Source organism: Macrosteles quadrilineatus, unplaced genomic scaffold, assembly GCF_028750875.1.
Source record: "Macrosteles quadrilineatus isolate MER2022 unplaced genomic scaffold, UCM_ALF_1.0 Scaffold_2__2_contigs__length_208266976, whole genome shotgun sequence".
Classification (NCBI taxonomy): Eukaryota; Metazoa; Arthropoda; class Insecta; order Hemiptera; family Cicadellidae; genus Macrosteles; species Macrosteles quadrilineatus.
Genome location: NW_026542595.1, coordinates 80,190,001 through 80,206,777, shown reverse-complemented (window position 1 = coordinate 80,206,777; position 16,777 = coordinate 80,190,001). Strand labels below are relative to the sequence as shown.

The 16,777-nt window shown below is 35.9% G+C and overlaps 1 protein-coding gene across 1 annotated transcript in view; it reads left to right on the top strand.

The window, feature by feature from the left end:
• Positions 1 to 1,071: 1,071 nt before the first annotated feature.
• Positions 1,072 to 16,777, top strand: part of LOC128984478 (fat-like cadherin-related tumor suppressor homolog) — a 16,262-nt gene continuing 556 nt past the window's right edge. The window contains exons 1-9 of the mRNA XM_054403806.1: positions 1,072 to 1,147; positions 1,200 to 1,408; positions 3,233 to 3,377; positions 4,677 to 4,838; positions 6,342 to 6,641; positions 7,154 to 7,417; positions 10,603 to 10,854; positions 13,644 to 13,814; positions 16,101 to 16,340. Of these exons, the coding sequence (XP_054259781.1) occupies positions 1,072 to 1,147; positions 1,200 to 1,408; positions 3,233 to 3,377; positions 4,677 to 4,838; positions 6,342 to 6,641; positions 7,154 to 7,417; positions 10,603 to 10,854; positions 13,644 to 13,814; positions 16,101 to 16,340 (1,819 nt within the window). The remainder of the gene's footprint in view (positions 1,148 to 1,199; positions 1,409 to 3,232; positions 3,378 to 4,676; positions 4,839 to 6,341; positions 6,642 to 7,153; positions 7,418 to 10,602; positions 10,855 to 13,643; positions 13,815 to 16,100; positions 16,341 to 16,777) is intronic.

The window sequence follows — 16,777 nt, the reverse complement described above, 5'->3', positions numbered from 1 at the left end:
GGTGACTGCAGTGCCACTAGACAGGGAGCACGACGCCATGGTGGAGGTGGCGGTGGTGGCGGTGGTGGCGGTCGATGGAAGAGACAGGTCTGACATTGCCTCTGTATGAAACTACAATATTGTCATTGTGTCCAGGTGTCATGGTGACTGCAGTGCCACTAGACAGGGAGCACCACGCCAAGGTGGAGGTGGCGGTGGTGGCGGTCGATGGAAGAGACAGGTCTGACATTGCCTCTGTATGAAACTACAATATTGTCATTGTGTCCAGGTGTCATGGTGACTGCAGTGCCACTAGACAGGGAGCACCACGCCAAGGTGGAGGTGGCGGTGGTGGCGGTCGATGGAAGAGACAGGTCTGACATTGCCTCTGTATGAAACTACAATATTGTCATTGTGTCCAGGTGTCATGGTGACTGCAGTGCCACTAGACAGGGAGCACGACGCCATGGTGGAGGTGGCGGTGGTGGCGGTCGATGGAAGAGACAGGTCTGACATTGCCTCTGTATGAAACTACAATATTGTCATTGTGTCCAGGTGTCATGGTGACTGCAGTGCCACTAGACAGGGAGCACCACGCCATGGTGGAGGTGGCGGTGGTGGCGGTCGATGGAGGAGGCAGGTCTGACATTGCCTCTGTATGAAACTACAATATTGTCATTGTGTCCAGGTGTCATGGTGACTGCAGTGCCACTAGACAGGGAGCACCACGCCAAGGTGGAGGTGGCGGTGGTGGCGGTCGATGGAAGAGACAGGTCTGACATTGCCTCTGTATGAAACTACAATATTGTCATTGTGTCCAGGTGTCATGGTGACTGCAGTGCCACTAGACAGGGAGCACCACGCCATGGTGGAGGTGGCGGTGGTGGCGGTCGATGGAGGAGGCAGGTCTGACATTGCCTCTGTATGAAACTACAATATTGTCATTGTGTCCAGGTGTCATGGTGACTGCAGTGCCACTAGACAGGGAGCACCACGCCATGGTGGAGATGGCGGTGGTGGCGGTCGATGGAAGAGACAGGTCTGACATTGCCTCTGTATGAAACTACAATATTGTCATTGTGTCCAGGTGTCATGGTGACTGCAGTGCCACTAGACAGGGAGCACGACGCCATGGTGGAGGTGGCGGTGGTGGCGGTCGATGGAGGAGGCAGGTCTGACATTGCCACTGTATGAACACTACTTATTGTCTATGTGTCCAGGTGTGATGGTGACTGCAGTGCCACTAGACAGGGAGCACCACGCCATGGTGGAGGTGGCGGTGGTGGCGGTCGATGGAGGAGGCAGGTCTGACATTGCCACTGTCAGGGTCGCTATCTCAGATGTCAACGATAACGCTCCGGAATTCTACTTTCCCGAATACCACGTTTGCATTCCCACAAACCTGTCCATTGACTCGGTGTTTCTCAAGGTAGGTTATTGTTTATCTTGAAATACAACGGTGTAATTTGTATGTCTTATTTGGGGTTTAAGTATTACATTAACAGGCTTAGTTCAGAATTTCTGTTCAACTGGATATTGATTTGTCCCCATAAATGAAATTACAGTTTTGACCGTGCTTTGCGTGAATTGACGAAGTTTTTTGTTTGTTATTTTTACAAGAAAGTCAAAACTAGTCTTATGTCAGTTGCCGTATTTGTGCCTGTGTTACTAAACTGCCAATGTACGCGGCCTACTCCAGGTTAACTAGTTTATCTATCAAGTTTGAAATAGTTTTCCTGTATTTACTTAACTGGTGAAAATGTCTTTAACCTAACCAATTTCAAAACAAAATAACGTACTTTTAAATATCCCATTCTTTCGTAGATGATTTGTATTTCAAGACGTTTTTTGAACGAGTATATACAAATAATTACTATGTAGTAAAAGAGTTTTCACTTAAGTATGTCCTGTCTGGGTTCTGGGCCGCAAAGAACGTACAGTCTAATTGAATTTCTATTTGTCTGATTGGAATTTTACATATATTTCCATAAACAAGAAATATTTATTCCTGATTTAATTATAAGTAATATTAGATTAAACCAGTTTTAAAGTTTGCTGCTACGAAGAAAACAATTTTTCTTTTTATTAATAGTTTACAGGATAGGATGAAATTAATAAATTTGACAAATTAACCCAAAAACAGACAAACTACAACAGTTTTGTTCTCTAAAAGAATAATATGGATAATTTAAATGTACAGGTTTTATAATTTTTTTCTATAACTTTTGGTTGCACAAAAATCATTTGCAATGCTTTAATGTACAATATTGTTTGTTTTTTTAAGTTCTACACGACGGTTGAAAAATAAGTTGGGTATTTCGATGTTGTATGGGTAACAATTTCTTCAAATTATGTTTGAAACATTTTAAAACTCCATAACACCGCTTTCATAGAGACGCGAGCTTGCTGTGTGTCTGTCTGTCGGTGACGCTTAAGTACCCTTATTTGTCAGCTTTAACGGGAAAAGTAAAGAGCACAGTTGCTGATAAACATTTTCACCAGTATAGTATTCAGCGGTTAGGGTAATAAGCTAGCTGCTTTTAACCACTTCTAGACTCGAAGTTCTGTAAGATTGCAGTTTTATTCTAAAATCATCAGACTTGAAAACAGACGAGAGTCTAAATAGATAGCCGCGTAACGTGTATTTGCTATGTGCTCGTATTAGGTTTTCTTAGACACTGTATTTTCATTATCATTAGATATTGTGTTTGAAGGTTATGTGTATAGGTTTCGTCTGCATCTTGAATAATGTAAACTTTTATGTAAACAAACAGATGATCTAAATTAAATTAGGTTTCAACTATTACACAAAGAATAACACCCCTGTCCGTAGACCGTTCTAGGTCTAGTTTCAATATAAAGTAATAAATTAACTTGCAATAACCTTTAGAGTTAGGTTAACTACATGTTTCGTGGTGACTAACACATTTGAAGTTTATCTTCTTCTACGATTCGTCATGAATAAAATTTAACACTCGATACGAGACACACACTAACAAATGAATACGTTTCAAGTAAAAACTATACTTACCTGTAATTTTTAACAAAAAACAAGTGAATGTGGCATATTTCTTTAATAAAAACTAAATAAAAACTGTAATATTGATTACAAATCGGCAAGTTTAAGTTTAACATACATTTTTGACATTTCTTCGTGTAATAGTGCTCAAGTTTAAGACAATTCTTTGTACAAGATAAAACACCACAGGAAACTCTTAACAGTATAGAACACTTTAAAAATATGGTTTTTTAGGTAAAAGCACGGGACAAAGACACTGGAACTGCAGGAGTGGTGGAGTATTCAATATATAATCTGCAATCCAAAAGAGTAAAACATCTGTTCGGCATCAATCCTCAGACTGGATCTATCGTTTTGTTGCAGTCAGTCTCTCAGCATGGTGAGTCAGCACTCTCCTGTGAGATCTTCCAGAAACTTGTATATCTTGCTATAATTTAAACCAAAATTAATGCAAATGCCTTCATCTAACGTACATTACCCTGCATTAGCTTTTTTCACACCACTATTTGTGTAAATTTACTCCAGTTACATTTTTTTTATTTTAAGGAAAAAATAAACAACGGTTCTCTTACGTCAAACTTTGTTGATAATACTGTATAGTTAATTGATACATGAATGACAAACGATACCTGAGTTTAGAATTTACCTTGCTTGGGAGAAAACGTAAAAATGTATGTATAAAAAATTTTGTATATTTTGTTAGTTGAATATCATAAAATAGTTTTTTTTTAGCAAAGCATAAATCTAGTGTAATTTAATAATTACAGGAGCTTTATAATGGTAATAATACCGTGGTTTGAAGCCATTTTTTGCGGGATGAATATTAAAAGTCAAACACTGAAAGTAATGCATGCTTATCTAAATCTCCGTTTAATGCATTACGCTCCAGAGCAGACAAAAGTTATTTTCCCAGTGGAGCTTTACATTATGCGGAATCATGGCGACTGTGCCACGATAGTGACGTCATTTGTTGATGACTCGAGGCACTGCATGAAACTTGGGTGTACTTGTTTTTTCTTTTCAGACAAAAAATGATGTTATATACCAGTTTAACAACATGTTCACATAAAACATTTACATTATCTACAGAAGGTGTTACATTGTTTTTTCATTGTAGTGTAGTTGTATATTTTTAAATTACTAATTCATTTTTACTGTACTATTTATTAAAAAAAATACAGTTGCTAGTACAAGTATGGTTATTGCTCAACATTTCATAATTATTTAATACCTCAAACGTTTAAAATTTAGTTTATATTATAACCGTTAACTGATGCTTTGGAGAGCAATTGGCCGCAACAGATTGGCATAGTTCTAAAAGGGCACTCCCTGTTTACTGATCTTAGTAAGAGATTAAATTACTTTTATTTTGACACAAAGATAACTAAATACTCTCTGGTATGGATAGGACAAGATGTTAAACCTTTACTTGAGTTGCAGCATTTCCTTAATATCAGCATGTCCCAGTTTTTAGCAAACTAAAATCTACCATACGCTCCATTCAACATTAAAGCTTTTAATTTTCTTCTATGAAAAGAGTGACTGCTAGTTGCTGAATTGTAGTCAAACAAAGATTAGATGCAGTGCAGCCAGTGTGGTCTTGTTGGAAATATATGAGTGGAGACTTGTATTATAGAACTGTCAGTTGAATTAGCTATCTCATCTCTCACATTCGCAGAGCGTCAACATTTCCAGTTCTTCGTTCGCGCGGCTGACGGTGGCGCTCCACCCTTGTTCTCAGACGTTGCAGTCAATGTGTATGTGATGCGACCAGAGGACACGCCCCCCACCTTCCACCGACGCGACCAGAGAGTCTTTGTCCCGGAGCATGCGCCACCTGGTCAGTACGATCACATAAACAATTCTAGTACTTTTTGCTTTCTTATAGCTTTGTACCACATATCTTTATTGAATACTTAACTACTTCGTACCCTACTAAATCTCAAACCAATATAAATTGAACTACATACATTCCCTTACTAAGGGGATTTACTGTTGTTGAATTTATTGTCGTAGTAGTTAAGTGTGCAATGAAAATAAGTGTTGTATGAGCTCGTATTATTATTATTATTGGCGTCCTCTTTTAACCTTACATTTTGCCCGTACACATAGACTACAGATTTGTGTGTGGAATGTATCCAGCAAAGTAAGGGGTGAGCCGGTGCAGTACGAAGGTGAACTGTACCGATAAAATGTTAGCGGCAGTGACCAGGATTCGAACCCACGACATCGCTGCCTTAGGCCCGAAGTCCGTGACGCTACCAACTGAGCCACCGACTCACCCAACATCAACTCTGGTGTTCGATTTTTTGTGTTGGTTCCAACTGTATATACATTTTGATACTCGTACTATACACATACAGAACTCGGAACGGAATGTTTGAATAATAACATAGAATTACCTCAAATATAAAAATGAATACTGCTTGTATGGTTTCATTTTGAAATAACATTTGAAATTGGATCTATTTTTATGTCAGTTGAGAATTGCATTACACGATCTTCTTCTCTTTATATTACTCGTAGAGATATTCATGGAGCTATAATTAGTTTCTTGTATTACATTACTAATACATGTCATACTAGTAACATAGTTAGGTTTAATTAATTATACACACAGTACGATTGGCATTTGATTTATATAACCAAGCAAAATTGTGTATCTTGACCAAATAAATGTTTATTATACATTTGTATTAACCTTTTAATCTAGATTAGTATGTTGCAAACTATAAAATGCACTTCCAACAACATTATGTATGTTGAAAAGATTACATAGATCGTCATGAAGTATTATTAGATTGCATCAAGGGATATTATATCGCGATACATTCCGCAGTTACTCTTTGTTACTTTGGCTTAGTGATAGCATAGCTATATTGAAGAATTATCGAGTATAGTTTGCTGTACATTTCACAATTATTCTTCGTTACTTTAGCTCAATGATATCATAGGTCATGTGAAGTGTTTTTGAGTACACATTGCTCTACATTTTACAATATTCTTCGTTACTTTAGCTCAATGATATCATAGCTATAAAGCGTTATTGAGTATACATTGCTGTACATTTCTCATTTATTATTTGTCTCCTGAGCAAATTGATAACCATAGTGGGGTGTTATTAAATTTGTAAAAATACTTGCTCTACCTTTTTATTTCAAAAGCTCCGTGATTATGAAATTAAAGCTATAGATAGTATACTTCGCTCTTATACTCAGGTACAGTAATAAACAACATGAAGGTAAAGAAGGTAACATGGTAAATTCCACAATTATTAATCGCTACTTCAGCTCAGTGATACACAACAATAGCTCAAGTGAGCTCAATATTCTTTGTTCCACAGGTACAGTTGTAGCCCAAGTGAAGCTTGTGACGCCTATGACTGTGGAGTACAAGCTCCTGTCTAATTCTACGCAGTTCTCTATCGACAGCAAGGGTCTTATCACGTTGACCTCTGCCCTGGACCGTGAGCTGTCACCTTCCCACACTCTGGGAGTTCTTGCGCTGAAGTCTCCTTTGTCGGGATTCACCGAGGTGTACGTCATCGTTGTTGACATCAACGACAACCCTCCTCACTTTCACAGCTCCACGTATAACATCCGTGTCGCCGAGAACGTTGACGAAGGCACTTCGATCGTGAGAGGTAGGATATCTTGAGAACACTCATAAGATTAACATTCAATCTTAATGTTAGAATACATTTGAGAAATTCTTCCTCTTGTATGGCACCTCTTCAATGCTTGCATTGCACAGTAGACTACTTACATTCAGGGATCATGGAAAACTCGGCTGATTACAGTAGAACACCTCGACCACAATCTTTCTCTATTGAAAAGCACAACATCTATATCACAACGATATTTGTATTTCAGTACTGTACGGTCGTCGGTCATGTGTATTTCTCCTAGTTATGAGCCTTGCGAACTTTTCAAACTAATTATACATGGTTAATTATCATCAAACTATATATTTCATTGGTAAATGCTGTAAAAATGTGATATACTTCTATCAAAGTGTCACCACACAATTAAAAATCAATGAAAGGGCTGGAGTAAGCTAGTATGATACTGTATCTGATGTTCCAGTGTCAGCTAGTATGATACTGTATCTGATGTTTCGGTGTCAGCAAGTATGATACTGTATCTGATGTTCCAGTGTCAGCTAGTGATGATGACGAAGGTGGTGCGGGCGAAGTTCGCTACTCCATCGCCTCACCTGTGCTGACAGTAGACCCGTACTCTGGCTGGGTGTCCGTTGTATCTGCTCTAGACCGAGAGGTGGAGCCTATACACTCCGCTGTACTCACTGCCACTGACAACGGCGACCCCGCGCTCTCCTCCACCGCTGTCCTGCTCCTAGACATCGTAGACTACAACGACAGTCCGCCGACCTTCTCTGAGAGACTATACAGTGTGTCGGGTATGTAACACCAACGTGAAGTAAATTTTTGACTCGATAAAATATTCCATCCCACCAAATGCATGAATGCATGTTTTCGTTTCAATTTAGATCTTTAGAGTTCCTAGATGTAGCTGAATAGTTATAGGACCAACTAGTCAAGAGGATACTTATAAATTCTGAAAGGTCAGTAACTTTTTAACGGTTTTAAACAGGACCAAGCTGGCCTAAATTATTGAACCTTTAATAAATGACCCTGGCTGTGGCTGAAAAACTACTGACCCTTGTAAAAAAAACAACGCTACCAAAAGATTGTAACTCCGTTTTACCCCAGCCCTGCTTTTATGTTCAGCATAAAAAAACTATCTCAATGTCCAAATTTATCTTTTTAAAGTGAACATAAGCGATAGCATACTATAATTAAAACAATTTTTTTTTTTTTTTTTTGCTAGTCACTTGCATTTTAACATGTTTTTACTGTCTATTTGTTGGGTAAATGTTGTTTAAGTTAAATTAATTGGTATTGGTTTCAAAGCAACATAGAAAAAGTCTTAGGGATATATAGCAGCAAAAGATTTATAAATGACATACAATAACAATTCATTTACGTAATGAAAGATTCAAATTGTCAAACATAAATTTAATTCACTGTAAAAACTGTATGCCACAAATTGTTCGATTCAAACAATCCATTTAAATATTCTCTTAGAAGGTATACTGAATTAGTAATACAATATGTGATATCATCATACAGCGGTATGGGGCATACTCTACTTGGCAATTAATTGATTGTTTGTGTTGTGTTAGTCTTACCGGAGGGAGGGGCTCTATTATCTTTGTGCCGTATACAGCAATACATTAAGCACTAAGTGCTATTTGTAGTTGGCAAGCGTCCCGGGGCTCCCTTCAGTTCACTTTGATTTTCAACACAAACGCGTGATGTAATTGTTCGTACTTTGAGAGTTAGTCACTTTTACGAAAATAGTTCGTGTCACATTATCTACGTAGATTCCATCTTCACAATTAGAATTGTTTCAATATTGAGTCTAGTTGACGCCCTATGTATCTGTTTTGAATGATTACCAAACAGTCCATTTAATTGATAAATGTTAAAAATATAATATACACCTACGGTAGTTTAGCAATAAGACCTGCTTTTAACTAGGAAATACGCAATAAAATAACAATGGTCGAAAAAGTCTACACTACTTCACCTGAACCACCTGGTGTAATTTTTCATCCAAATATTTTGAAATTATCAGAGGAGGGAGGGAGAATGAGTTGGCTATATTAGACTCTAAGCAATTTAGAAAATGGAATGATTGAGTGGCTTTGAAACGCACCAAGAGGTGTCAAAACTTCACTGCATCTAAGCCTCGATTATTAAAAGCGAAATTCATGTATTACATGTAGGTAGTAAAATTTGCTTTAATAAAATTGGAGGTTTATCATTTTACTAATAATTTTATTAGTTCGGTAAAATATGTCACTCACTACACTCTTCTGTTTATTATAATTAGTTTTCTTAACCATAAACTTAGTATATTGCAGGGATCATATTCTAGTATTTTTTAATTTTTTGCATTATCCCAATATTATTTTATGAGGCTGGAAGATCATACTGGGGATGAGCTTACCCCTAATGTTTTATTGTACTTTTTATCGTTAACGTTAGTGGAATTTTAACTTCAACAATTACTAACGGTTTTAAGTGAGAGCTTTCTTGACAAGTTTTTGTGGATGTTCGATATAAAAAAATCGCACCCGCTTGTCTTGCAGCGTTGTCAAAACGCCAACCACTTGGCTACATATAGAACACACCCTTAAAGTTAGTATCGGAATAATTCAGTAAAACAATCGCGGAATCAATGTGTAAATGTTATTCTTCAAAGTAAATAATAAAATACGAGGGATCCATGCACAAATTGCATGGTCCAAAATTAGTTTTTGAGGCAAAGTTAATCAAGTGGAATATTTTTCTTTTGACGGTTATTTATTAGATGAATAGAACTTCTAATTAACAATACATTTGTTGATTATGGATCTACACTAAGAGTGATTTACCTACCCCAATCAAGTAAAATAGTAGCTAATTCAAAATACATTTTCATAAACTCTTGTTTACAATCTAACTGCGGTTTAAAATTCAACTGAAGGATCAGCTAAATTACAATTCACATTTTAACCGTTATTCAGAAAGTTGGTCAGCATACCTGGATATTTGGAAATAAGCACTAGAATCAAATTAATCGAGAGGGCGTAAAGCCCTAAAGGAAATTACCTTTTTTGATTACCATTCACAAATGTGCTGGATCATACGCTTCATAATGACACCTGAATTGTAAACATCGGTTAAATAGGACGGTTGGAAAATGGATGTTACATGGAAAACCCTTAAGGTATTAAGTATACAGGGTTACAAAAAAGTCTGGAAACGGCTTGATATCTTTTAAACTAAATTAGTTAGAAAATTCAAACCTTTTTACATAAACTTATATGAATGAAAACTACTTTTTGCAAGCATTACAATTTTTTTAACTCCATCAGGGGACGGCCCATGAGGAGTAGGTACATATTCTTTAATGTAAGCATAGGTGATATGCACATCATTTTAAAGGTCTGGTCAAGTGGAGTTCATTGCCGGAAACCGCGTCAAAAAAAGTTCTTGTGGAATATACCTGCACAGGTAAAATACTCATAGTAAACATTATCCGGGAAATCTGAAAACCGGTTAAATTTGTTTTGAAGATTGAATAAACTTAGTCTGTTAGCTATTTGACTTTAAAATACAATTTCAGCTCTCAAGGTGATGTTTAATACGAGAATTTACCAATACTAAGGCCTTTGAAGGTATTTCCCGTAAGAACTTTGGACTACCGCCATTTTGTAACGGATGAACCTTTTTTGTCACAATTTCTGGCAATGAACTCCACTTGGCCAGACCTTTTAAATAATGTGCATATCAACCTATGCTTACATTAAAGATTATGTACCTACTCCTCATGGGCCATCCCCTGGTGAAGGTAAAACAATTGTAATGCTTGCAAACAGTAGTTTTCATATATGTAAGTTTATGTAAATGTTTTGAATTTTCTAACGGTTTTAGTTTTAGTTTTAGTTTTTTAGTTTAAAAGATATCAAGCCGTTTCCAGACTTTTTTGTAACCCTGTATAAGTGAAGTTGGACATGAAGTGTTTTGCTTGTAGTGAACGAGAGTCTACCAGTCGGCGCCTCAGTACTGCAGGTCGTAGCCTCGGACCCAGACGGCGCAGGTCTAGACTACTACATCACCTCGGGAGACCCTCACTACAGGTTCAGCCTCAGGTCCACTGGTCAGCTGTCTCTCGCCCAGCCTCTAGACCGGGAGCTTGTAGACTCCTATACTCTCAACATCTCCGTGTCAGACTCTAAATACGTCGTCCACACCACGGTCATCATCCACGTGCTTGACGTCAACGGTTCGTCATTCTTTAGTTTATTATTTAAAACCAATAAATTGAATGTATATTTATTCTGTATGCAAGTAGTTATTACCTTTTGTTTGTTGCCTCTGTTCTTTAGTAGTAGTTGTATACTTAAATATTAATAAACCGTATAATAAAGAACAGAGACGGCAATTAAAGCTAATAGCCTGAGTATGAGAGAGCTCCGAAAATGAGCATGTAATTTCGTTCTCCCTTCTTTGCGTGTACGTTATTGTTTGTAAATGCGATGCTTGCTTAAAAATAGGTAAACCATTGGTGGATGTATTCAATTAGTGCCTCCTGAATCTGAAAGTGTATATGTTTGTGATTAATGGAGGTAGACATTTTCTGATTTCTTCGGGATTTAGCGTGTATGAACAACACCGTCAAACGCCTCTAAGCATCTTGGTTGGTTTTGGTTTGCAATTTCTGTAACCCAATTAAAGTAACTAAAAATTGAAGTTCTTTTGAATTTCGGAATAAAGGCCGGCACGTATTTTGTAGAATAAATGTTCTCAACAGAATTTAATAGCACCAACGTGTAAATAAAAATTCCGTTGAAAAAGTTGGATGTACAATATATATGCAAGACAACTCAATCGACTCCTGATGGAGCGATAGACTGATATTACGACGAAACTATACCTGATAATCGGTATTTGCAAAAGTATCGAGAAGTTTGGGATTTCCCAATCATATTCGGGGCTTATGCTGATAAAAGATAGTATAGCCTATCTTAGATTATGTTATAGTTATTCCGATGCATTATTTATAAGTACTTTTTAAATTAAAATTATAAAATGAACATTAAATCTCACATCATGAAATACCAAGAAACTACTTGATTAATTAAATACTCAATACCCGACTCGAGTAAGGTAGAAACTAAACTAATTTCTTAATTTAACAGTTATAAACTGAAAGTCTGGTTTTGACAAGCGCATTTCACACAGCGGGGCTCAATCCACCTGTCACAAACTGTGGAATGATGTGACGTTTCAGGCACAAAGTTAGCCCTTGATTAAACGATAAATCACAGTCTATGTGTATTAACGTCAAAGTCTATCACTAGTGAGCACATGATGTGTAGCTTTCAGTGTGTAGTATTTATTTATGAAAGGTCATTTGTGCAAACATGCACTCATTAAAATTAAATTACTGGTGTATAATATATGCATAGTAAAACTTAAATCATTTTAACGAAAGGACTTTTATGTAGATTCACCATTTTACCAATTTATGTTATAAAATTCCTTGATTTCATACAAAGGCCTGTATTCCTTATGGTAAAATTATTTTATTTAATCAATCAGACCAATTACTTGTATTGATTGCACACTAAAACACTAGTTAAGTGCGTTGCGCTACACAAACACTTAGTTATATTGATTTGAATAATATGAAAATTGCTCGTATTAAATATAACGATTGCTGGACGAATTCATTTTTTATTTAATCAGATATTTAACTCAAAGTGATTGACTAAAGACGATTTATATCGCTATAAAGTTCAGACACAATAAAAAGTGGTGTATAAAAACAAAAACCAAACAATTCCGTAGTGATTTTGTTTAATACATTGATCTAAGCTTTAAGCATTCAACACAATTACATTTACACAAATAAGTATTGCAAATCAACGCAAATAATAAAGACAGAGGGTGAAGATTATTTGACTAGTTAAGTTTAGGTACATGTTCTAATAAAATGCAATAATAAACGGTTTTCAAGTTACTTCCTAAACTCTCATTGTTTAAACCATTAATACAATTATTTTACTTCGATAAACTAAGTGCGAAATTTAGCAAGAATTTATCTCACTAGAAACAATATCGTCATATACTTAAAAAATATCGATTAAAGTCTCAATAATTGTAAATTGTTGTGGACTACTGCTAGTAACAAGTAATAGAAACTTTCACATTGTGTGTGTTTTCAGTGTTAAAAATTTAAACTTTGCTCTGTTACCCACCGTGTTGGTAAACTTATACAAAGCGATTTGAGCACAATTCAAACAGAAACACCGAAACAAAGAGTTGAAATCGATTACTTCTCTTGACACAATTAGGGGTTTTAATGGTCATATGCAATGTTGCGATTCTACCTAATTCATATGAAGGGTAAATAAACAGACGGTGTTTTTACAACCCGGTAGGACTATTTTAGGTCTGAATTTGTTATAAAATAAGTCATTAAATATCATGATGGAGAGCGTTCTGGTCCTAGTTGTTATAGCGCGGGACTCGAATTCGAATCCCCGCCAAATCACCAATGGATTTTATCCAAGTGATAATGCCGTAACCCCTAGGTCTAGCCTGAAGTAATGTGAAAAAGAATTCCGGGCTCGTGCCTAGTGTCCTAGGACAAAAAATATCACTATGATGAAAAGTATTATTTTTGAAAAAAATTTGTTAATTAATCCTACTCTCGCTCACAATGTTTCCTTTTAGGAATTAAAATACCTTTCAAACTGCATTGTTTATGATAAAAAAAATTTCAATATAATATCCTACCTTATCTTAGCACTGACATGTCAAATTATAAAATTTATATAAACATGTAAGATATGTAAATTTTAGTGACATATAGCTAAATAAAGTCGAGATATTTTAATCCAAAACTGAATTTCTTTGTTCATTAAAATATAAAATAAATGTTTCAATGATTCATTCGGCCATTTAGCATACAGCAAAATGTAAATGATATAATGTTATTCATAGACTAATATCAACCACAATGGAATAAAACAGTGAATGTAGACTTTGTCTTGTTTCTTTCTACAGACAACCAGCCTCGTTGCTTGCAGCCCATGCTGAAGACAACAGTGTCTGAGGATGCTGCTCCAGGGACCACAGTGCTGACAGTGCCTGCAGAGGACGCCGATCTGAATCCTCAGTTGAGATATCATCTGACAGGCACCAACGCTGCTCACTTCTACTTCAACCAGATCACCGGTAACTATAAATTACAGTAATTTTATTATTTGAAAGAAAGGGATAATACATTTGGATTTGATAAAAAACATAGTTGAAGGAGGCATTCACAGAGTGTGTAGCAGTGTAACATTGTCTCCCATAGTTTTTGATTCTAAGATAGTTTATGTGACATGAAATATGCTATACTTAAGAATAAGTTGTCTATTCAATTTCGATTGATTGAAATTATTAGACAGGTTTATTAGACAGCAATATTTAAATTATAACAGCGCACTCTTTTGGACGATTAACTCAACTACGTTAATTTTTATTCCATAACTAGTGATAACTTAACCTCAGAAATTGAATGTAACAATTTCTATAATTATAATTTGTCTATCCGTGTCAATGTAATAGTCTATACAAGCAACGGTTATCGATACCTAAATTAAATGAGTGCTGTTGGGTAAATAGCTCTCAAACACTGAGTGACTGTACAAGAAGCAGCTGATAACATCAGAGAGATGATCAAAGGTCTGAGTTTCCCTGAAGAAGTACACCACTTGATGATCCATAATAAGGTCATAGCATGTAGAAGGTGTGGGCTAGTTCAAGGGGATGCCAGACCACGTACCTTATGGCTGGATACATCTAAGGAAATGCGACCTTTGAACTCTAATTAGGGGTAGACATATACCTCATGGATAGGTCATAGACGAGGAATTTATCAGGTATTTCAATTTTGTGGATTCTGAAGCGCGAAATTGGTTAATAATAAGTCCTTAATGAAGCTGACGTATCGTGGGATAAGATTCGCACCTTATAAATTAATTAATGAATTAATTGACGGAGCCTCTTTTTAATTAATACTGAGACTAAATACCCCCACTCCCAGAAACAAGGGTGATTTATGAAATAATTAGAACTTAAGCAGTTTTTGCAAAAAGATTTTTTGATTTGTAATAACATTTTTGTTTGATTATTAACATAATAGTTCCATTTTTCATCATGAGTTTGAAATAAAATGGTTTAAAAAATACCTAACTTATAAGTGCAAAGCGACTTGGTCGAGGAAATGATCCTCTGGTTTTATTAGATACGGCTAGTGATCTAGTACATACCATATGGTAAAAACTATATGTAAATAACAGTAGTTAAATCGATGGTAGTAAAAGCTGTTTTATGTTTTAGTTTATGCCGACTCTTATTTGAATAAACCATCGTAGTGTGGCTATAAATTAGTAAACAACGACATGCTGCATTATATGAATGTAACACGACTTTACAGTATAATAGTTTTCTTTATGTAAGAATATAAATTATTTACAATCATCAACTCTTTGAGAACTAAATATATTCAAGGGAAATTCACTAAATATATGTGACTGAAACTAAACTTGATAATCACATTAGTTTGTTGTTTTATTATTTTTCCAAATAAATAAAAGTTTAAACACTATTATTCATGGATAAGGACATTTAATTTAAGTATTAAAACCAATATTGATATGAACGCACGTTTTAGTGGCGTGACTAATTCAAACCAAAGATATGGCACACATCATCAAGCATTGAATATCAATAGATACCAAGCAAGCTAGACGGATCACTAGTTGCTCATTACCTATCTATCGTTTGAACACGTTTGACAAATCTATGTGTCATATCTGCTATGTTTATGTACCAAACAGCCATTACTCCTCATATCAATTCAGGACTTGGGTTTGAATTTGACCCGATATCAGACAAATGACATGAAATATGAACACAGCCTATGAGTTTGTATCTTTTGACTTTTTTATATATTAGATGAGGTTTTGTCGTACGACTATTATACTTGCACTGTAAAGGGTTTGATTTTTTTTAGTTCATTGTATTATAACGAAAATAAAATGAAATAGTACATACAATTTGTTGAGATTTTTGAACAAGTTTCTAACTGTTTTTAAATTTTATTCAGCCTGAAATAAAAGTTGTTAGCTTCAATTTTTTGCATACCTTTTTATATTTGAATTACTAAATATTTTTAACGTCCGTCAAATTCTTCTAGCTGAAACACTCTAGTAGGCATTCCAACTCCTCACGTAATGCTATTTGTCACTAAATTTGGCGTTACAACAGTATTTTCTTAATGCCCTAAGCAAGCAATGTTACCCAATCTATCGTATAATTGAGATCGTCTTCTAGATTGTTGGACTTATACTTGAACATTTTGATGAGTTTGAAGGTAAATAAAACATAAACTTGGATTTAAAATAGTTTTACATTTTAATGAGAGTTGTGGGTAATTAACGTATGTTCATCACTCCGGGTTTTCATCCATAGGTGAGCTAAAGACAGGAGTAAGCCTAGATCGTGAGGCAGTCTCGGAGTACAGTCTGGTCGCTCATGTGCTGGACCGTGACACTTCTGGCTGGGAGTGTACAAGTCACGTGACCATCCACGTTGCTGACGTCAACGACAACGCCCCCGTGTTCTCCTCTAGCAATTACACTGCTGCAGTACCAGTAGACTACCCTCCAGGGAGCTTCGTCACCATCCTACGTGCCGTCGACTCTGACTTCGGTATGTTAGGACATTAGAACGAAGTCATTGAAGGCTGTATCATTACTGCGACGCCTAAACACCCACGTGCCTGTTGATTATGCACGGTATTATAAGAGAAATCATCCAAATCCTTTACTGACGCTGATTCCTAATCATCATCAATTGACAAGGTGTTAAGAATAACCACTGAAGTAAAAAATGAAAAATTTAAACATTTGGAATAAAATTATTAAGATAATAAACTCGAACGATATACAAGGTTTGAAAAAAATTGAATTGTAGTTTTATTTAATAATGCAGAGTTGGCCGTTGAATTACTTCTAAGTTACTAAAGAAATAAAAAATAAATCTTAAAATCAAGCCGTAATAATTAGTTCAGTACCTACTTAAAATATATATAAGGTTTATCATTATAAGCAACTAAAGTCAGATAGCATCACAATTCTTTCACTAAA